Below are 7,629 nucleotides of genomic sequence, written 5' to 3' on the forward strand. Positions count from 1 at the left end.
GAAACCATCATTCTCAGCAAACTATCACAAGGACAAAAAACCAAACATTGCATGTTCTCTCTCACAGGTGGGAATTGAACAATGAGAACACATGGACACAGGAAGAACATCACACTCCGGGGACTGTTGTGGGGTAGGGGGAAGGGGGAGGGATAGCATTAGGAGATATACTTAATGCTAAATGATGAGTTAATGGGTGCAGCACACCAACATGGCACATGTATACATATGTAACAAACCTGCACATTGTGTACATGTACCCTAAAACTTAAAGTGTAATAATAATTTAAAAATTTAAAAAATAAAATAAAATAAAACAAACACTAATAAACAGATACTGGTTTAGGAAAAAAAAAAAAAAAGATCTTGCATTCAAAGACTGTGTGCTGGTAGACCTGTTGAGATATCCCATGGGGAAGTGAGTGAAAGTATATTTCTTTCAAAAGTGAAGGCTGATTGCTTCTGAGAGGCTGTTTGAACTATGCATTGAATTGAACATATTAGCAAAATATGTCAACAGCAAACTATTTTCCAGCTGTTGGTTTGATGGAGTCAGTAATTTGGTAATTTAGACATGGGAGATTCATGGAGGATACCACAGCATTCAGGTTATGGTGATTTACTGTGAGTTGTCATTCATTTATATCATGTTGGAGCACTGGCCAAACCGGGTTATTAAAGGAGAGATAATAGAAACAATGACAAGGCCAGGCACACCCATCCCCAGGGAGTGTCCGTCCATTGCTCTACATTTCTCCACAAACTTCATGGCTGTGGCAGATTCTCTCATGGAACCTTTATCTCAATGGTCTCTCTGGAACCTCTCTTCTCAGTCATATGTTTGCAGTTTGTTCTCAAAATTGCCAGCAACTGAGGTTCATTAGCCCCTTTTTAACTTGGGTCCACAGGGCTTCTTTAGCTTCTTCAGGAAATTGATCCCATGTGCCTGCTCTAAAAAGAGCAGATAAAACCTGTGTTGCTCTAGCTAACACAGAAGCTGCAAAGATGCCCATCTTCTGCCATCTAAGAACTTCAACATAATCTCTCTTAGAACATAAATTTTAAGAAATTTTCTGACTCTCAAAGTATTTTCTTCTGATTCAATAACTTCTATGGGCTTTGTTTTTCTTTTTTATTACATATGTGAAGGTCTGTGTCTCTCAGGAACTATGATTTGATTCTGGATTGGATTCTTAGAATGGAAAATAATATGCTCTTTTTTCTGGTTAAGTTCCACGAGTTTGGATACTTCTATTAAGAGAAAGGTAAAATGTGGATGGAAGCCAATAGAAAATATGTTAAAATTTATACTACTCAAAGATTCACATGGCACATCTCATCTTTGATTTGCCTCTTAGGAACAACAAGGTAAACAGTATACTATAGTCATTCAGATTGTCAAAGGTATGAGCATCATATGTTTTTAAAGTCACTGATTTTATCATTCTATAAATGTGGATCATGAAATGAATCAACTGTGAAAATCTGGAAGAAAATGCAGTACTTGCCAAAGACCACAGGTTAGTATAAACAAGGAAAAGAGGGCTGCAGGAGACCCAGGTCAATGTTTCACATCATCTAAGACCTCCAAAACCTGTATGGAAAGATGGGAAGGTTGACAAGAATGATTGTAATAACATAATTTTTCTAATCCATGTGCATGTAAATTAGAGGGACCCCTTTATATTATATTTGCCCCTTAATCAGAAAAATCTAAAGATGCACTCACAATACTACCACCATATTTTTCTTCTCTGAGAATTACCACTTTATCTAGAAAGAACTCTTATTATCAAAAACTTTTTCTGGTTTCTGTAAGACAAGAATAGAAAACAGGAGAGCTTGGGTCATGATAAACTGTCATCCTTAGTTGCCATTGGGGACTCTAAGACTGAGCAAAATCCATTCCATGATGCTGCTTACAGAGTTCCCAAAATTTCTCTTCTCAGAGACATATCTCAAATCAGTGCCTGGAAGACTCTGAATGTGGCAGAGAAATGTAAAATGTAAATTAATATGACATATTGATGCTTGAGCCTTGTTCATGTAGAGGAAAAGACTCACAATATAAAATGAGATGATCTTCAGCATTGCCTGTGTAGGGAAATTCCTACTTGTTTCTGAAACAAGGATGTCAGAGATTTGGACAGTAATGGAGATAAGGATCTATAGCAGATATCCAGTGAAGCATCAAATAGTGCAGAGAAAGGAAAGAAAGAAACAGGAAAGCACAGAAAACAGAATGAGGTAGAGAGATGTGTGCCAAAAGCACAGAATTAGGAGAGTTTATAATACAGTCAAGAGAAAGTGCTCTACTTGTGAAGATTGTATAAACATTTGAAAGGAAACAACAGGTTCAAAAACTTCTATTTTTCTGAAAAAAAAATCATGAGTTATTCTATAATAAGTTTTCTTAAGTGCCCAGGAACAGATCAACTTGAGAAATGAAAAAGGTCACTTAAACAAAAGATATGGGGCTTGCATGGAGCCAAGTGTAGCCCAATGGGACACTGGTTTGGGCCATCTGGATGGTGAGCAATGTATGACCTGATTCTGTTCATTAAAATAAGCTTTATCTCTCTTACTCTAAGAAACTCTTCAATTTTCATCATTCTCACCTTTTGCCTTTAGGTTTTCTAAAGGTCAACAATGAAAAACAGAACCATCTTTGGTGAGTTTATTCTACTGGGCCTTACAAATCAACCTGAACTCCAAGTGATGATATTCATCTTTCTGTTCCTCACCTACATGCTAAGTGTCCTAGGAAATCTGACTATTATTATCCTCACCTTACTAGACCCCCACCTCCAGACCCCCATGTATTTCTTCCTCCGGAATTTCTCCTTCTTAGAAATTTCCTTCACATCCATTTTTATTCCCAGATTTCTGACCAGCATGACAACAGGAAATAAAGTTATCAGCTTTGCTGGCTGCTTGACTCAGTATTTTTTTGCTATATTTCTTGGAGCTACCGAGTTTTACCTCCTGGCGTCCATGTCTTATGATCGTTACGTGGCCATCTGCAAACCCTTGCAATACCTGACTATTATGAGCAGCAGAGTCTGCATGCAACTAGTGTTCTGCTCCTGGTTGGGGGGATTCCTAGCAATCTTACCACCAATCATCCTGATGAGCCAGGTAGATTTCTGTGTCTCCAACATTCTGAATCACTATTACTGTGACTATGGGCCTCTCATGGAGCTTGCCTGCTCAGACACAAGCCTCTTAGAACTGATGGTCATCCTCTTGGCTTTTGTGACTCTCGTGGTTACTCTGGTGCTGGTGACACTTTCTTACACATACATTATCAGGACTATTCTGAGGATCCCTTCTGCCCAGCAAAGGACAAAGGCCTTTTCCACTTGTTCCTCCCACATGATTGTCATCTCCCTCTCTTATGGCAGCTGCATGTTTATGTACATTAATCCTTCTGCAAAAGAAGGAGGTGCTTTCAACAAAGGAATAGCTGTACTCATTACTTCGGTTACTCCCTTGCTGAATCCCTTCATATATACTTTAAGAAATCAGCAAGTGAAACAAGCTTTCAAGGACTCAGTCAAAAAGATTGTGAAACTTTAAAAAAGGAGATTACACTTCAAAATACATTTTCACTTAACAAATATGCATTGAATGTCTATATTTCGAGTGCTAAATTGGCCATTGAAGATAAAAATAGGAAAAGTATATGTCCTAATTTCAAGAAAACTATAGTCTAGAATCAAGGAAAGATATATAAATGGTAAATTCATGTAATAAATTTACAAAAAAACAAAATAATGTTTTAATTGTTGTTAGAGAAGAGTGAATGGAGATCTGAAAAGGAACAGTTGGAAAGAATTAGTTCTGTTTTCCATAAATTATTTGAAATTTAAGAAGCAAAACAGATTGTTTATTTAGAGGAGTAGGAGGATAAGAATTTAGAGTGAAAAAGGAAACCAGATCATAAAAGTATGTAATTACAACTACTGAGTTAGTTGGGTTTTATGAGTCAAGAAATTTTCAGAATTGTTTTGAGGAGAATGTAGTATCAGCATTGTTCTTCAGCATGGAGCCCTGGAGACTATGTTTCCATCAAGGAGTGAATAATTTTTATTCTCCTCCATTTTTTCATCTATATTTCAAATGTAACCATTGCAACTTCCATCCTTTCATAAGAGGAAAATGAAAGAATATACATTTAGTCTACTTTTCTCCAAATGAGGAGAAAATTCTTAAGATTTTTCTCAACTTAATATGTCCATTTTCTAGTTTATGGTTAAAACAGGTTTCTAGAGACAAGTTTAGAAGGCTTTCATTCTCCTAGACAAAAATCTATTGTTTCTTTTCTTAGGTGACACTTTAAGTTAATGGTGTGAGATCTGTTTTCTCTCTCTTTGATAGTTTCTGGTGATTTTTTCCTTCCTATCATGATTTTATTTTCATCCTTTTGTTTCACTTTATGAGATACTAGAAAAGAAAATTCTGTTATCTGGCTCTACTTCTTTAACTTTCCCCCAAATTTTTGCTGTTGTTTGTAACATAAACCATGGATGACCTTTTTATAAAGTGAAAAAGAATATAAAGTGTCAATGAAATCTTATATCTAGAATGTTCCAAATTATGAGTCTTGGAAAACAACTAGAAATAGACTACCCTACCAAAAACTTTACACATGGATTCAAGGCAATGACAACTTGAATTTGAATAGGTAGTGGTAGTGTCCAACTTCAATGGAAGTAAGCACTTTTTTTTAATCTGAGCATTTGTACACAGTTTAATAATATCTTAACAAATTGCAGGAGCTTTGTTACTATTTGGGGTAAAAGTGGAACACAATCTGGTATTTTCACATGTGGTAATATGTTGAGTAGAATGAGGTACTTCTCAAGCATTTAAGGAACAAGCTGGATTGAACTGATTATGAGAGCAAATTATCAGAGCCACAGAAGGTATTGGAGAATGTATAATATTTTTGAAAAAAGTATTTTATGTAAAGCTGTTGCTATTTTGAGTATCTTGTTTTCTTTGGTTGCTAGCTAGAGATTAGTGATAATATTCAATATATTCCAAATTTAATGCACTACAAGAACAAGGAGTCTTCTTGAATAGCCACATCTAAATCATTAAGTTCCCCTACACCCACATTTCTATGAGAACCTATGGTACAGTGGGAGCAATGTCATATAGTGGCTTAAAACACAGGCTTTAGTTCAAATCCCAGATTTTCAACTTTCTACCAAAGTTACCTGGTGTTAGTTACTTGATCTGTCTAAGGCTCACCTCTGTCAACTCTAAATTGTTTACAATAATAGTGTCTATCTTATAGTTTTGAGCATTCAGTGAGAAAATAGATGTAAAATATTAAAAGACAGCCAGTATTTATTGTGTTTAATAAATGACATCTATTATAACTATATTATAAACAATATTTTTTCAAGGAACTGGAGCTTAACTAGAAAGAAGGTATTAAATTAACTAGAAAGAACCAATTAAATTGGTTTAATATAGCAGGGACAGTAAAAATATTGGCCATTGTACTTGAAATCCATCTGCACAAGGCCAGCATATTTCTACTCTCCACACATCCAGCTGCATGCTGGGTAGCTGGGTCAGCAAAGATCTTACCTACACTTCAGATAAAGCCGTCAAAATACTTGGCAGCAGGTTATAAGAACGGGGCTAGCAACAACTTCATTGCCCTAGATATCTATGTGGGAGACGGGATGTATTAACATGCTGAGACAAGGAAGGAAGGTACTTTGTGTAAGTTAATGTTTAAGATCACTAGACAAGAGTTCACTCAGCATTCTTCATATAAGCATTTGGAAATGAATATGGAAAAGAATGTATCACCTTCTAAATGAGCTTGTCAAAAAAAAAGCAAGTCATATTCTTCTAAATCTGTTCATCTAGTCTGGCTTTATGTTAATTCATACTTGGAATGTAATCCAAGTCATAGATAAGCAAAAGGAATGACTTCACAGAGTCTGGTGCTGAGCTACCAGAATATTCAGTATCTAAATATATAAAATGGTGAGTTTTATTCCTCATGTCACCAAAGTGGACAAGAATTAAAAGAAACAGCTTTAGCTGCCTAACATTCTCAGAATAATATTATACCAGTGCTAGGGTGAAGAGATTACGAAAATGAGTAAGAGCCAATCTGCTACATTTGGGCATTCATTCTTCTATTGCCTCTCTTTAAAGCTGCCAGAGCTTGTGGATGTATGGATTAAAATTCTAAAGAGGTAGTCTTCCAGCATCATTTCTTGCAAAGAGTTTTACATAAAATTCAAAACAATAAAATATATTTTTAAATTTTTTTTATTTCAGCCAGGATAAGTGACTCACACTTCTAATCCCAGCTCTTTGGGAGGCTGAGGCAGGTGGATCACTTGAGGTCAGGAGTTAAAGAACAGCCTGGCCAACACAGTGAAACCCCGTTTCTACTATTACATTGATGCAAAAGTAATTGTGGTTTTTGCTACTAAAAGTAATGGCAAAAACTGCAATTACTTTTGCACCAACCAAATAAAAATACAAAAATCAGCCAGGCATGGTGATGCATGCCTGTAATTCCAGCTACTGGGGAGGCTGAAGCACAAGAATCACTTGGTATGCAAGTGGCCTTTTGTTACATCAATGAATTAAATAGTGGTGAATTCTGAGATTTTAGTGCACCTGTCACCCAAGTAGTATACATTGGACCTAAGGTGTAGTTTTTTATCCCTAGCCCCCTCCCATCATTCCCCCTCTGAGTCTCTAAAGTTCATTATACCACTCTGTATGCCTTTGCATACTCATAGCTTAGCTCCCACTTATAAGTGAGAACATACTTATAAGTGAGAACATAGTTTTTGGTTTTCCACTCCCGTATTACTTCGCTTAGAATAACGACTTCCAGCTCCATCCAAATTGCTGCAAAATACTTTCTTTTATTCCTTTCCAGGCCAGGTGCAGTGGCTCTTGCCTGTAATCCCAGAAATTTGGGAGGCTGAGGTGGGCAGATCACTTGAGGTCAGGAGTTCGAGACCAGCCTGGCCAACATGGTAAAACCCTGTCTCTACCAAAAATACAAAAATTAGCCTGGCGTGATGGCATGTGCCTGTAGTTCCAGCTACTTGGGAGGCTAAGGTATGAGACTTACTTGAACCAGGGAGGCAGAGGTTGTAGTGAGCTGAGTTTATGCCACTGTACTTCAGGCTGGGCAACACAGCAAGATTCTGTCTCAAAAAAAAGATAAAATAAAATAATAAAAAATGTTGTTTCTTTTCATGGCTGAGTAGTATTTCATGGTGTATATATAGCACATTTTCTTTATCCATTCATTAGTCATTGGGCACGTAGGTTGGTTCCACAATTTTGCAATTGTGAATTGTGCTTCTATAAACATGCATATGCCAGTGTCTTTTTCATATAATGACTTCTTTTCCTTGGGGTAAATACCCAGTAGTGAGATTGCTGGATCAAATCGTAGGTTTACTTTTAGCTCTTTAAGGAATCACCATACTGTTTTCAATAGAGGTTGTACTAATTTACATTCCCACCAGCAGCAATAGGCTTTCCCTTTTCCCCACATCCACACCAACATCTATTGCTTTTTGACTTTTTGATAATGGCCATTCTTGCAGGAATATAGTAGTATCTCAT

General features: G+C 36.5%; 1 protein-coding gene across 2 annotated transcripts; it reads left to right on the plus strand.

Annotated features, from left to right (window-relative positions):
- The first annotated feature begins 1,003 nt into the window (after positions 1 to 1,003).
- LOC100434945 (olfactory receptor 6C4) lies at positions 1,004 to 7,265 on the plus strand. Of its 2 annotated transcripts, none has more exons than XM_054528543.1 (2): positions 1,004 to 1,520; positions 2,632 to 7,265. In XM_054528543.1, the coding sequence occupies exon 2, from the start codon at positions 2,650 to 2,652 to the stop codon at positions 3,577 to 3,579; it is 930 nt and encodes a 309-aa protein (XP_054384518.1). In that variant the 5' UTR covers positions 1,004 to 1,520; positions 2,632 to 2,649; the 3' UTR covers positions 3,580 to 7,265. The 2 variants fall into 2 exon arrangements, with proteins under 2 accessions (XP_054384518.1, XP_054384517.1); XM_054528542.1 differs by having other exon boundaries at positions 1,004 to 1,368.
- Positions 7,266 to 7,629: the final 364 nt, after the last annotated feature.

The sequence above is a fragment of the Pongo abelii genome, chromosome 10 (assembly GCF_028885655.2).
Source record: "Pongo abelii isolate AG06213 chromosome 10, NHGRI_mPonAbe1-v2.0_pri, whole genome shotgun sequence".
NCBI classification, from domain to species: Eukaryota; Metazoa; Chordata; class Mammalia; order Primates; family Hominidae; genus Pongo; species Pongo abelii.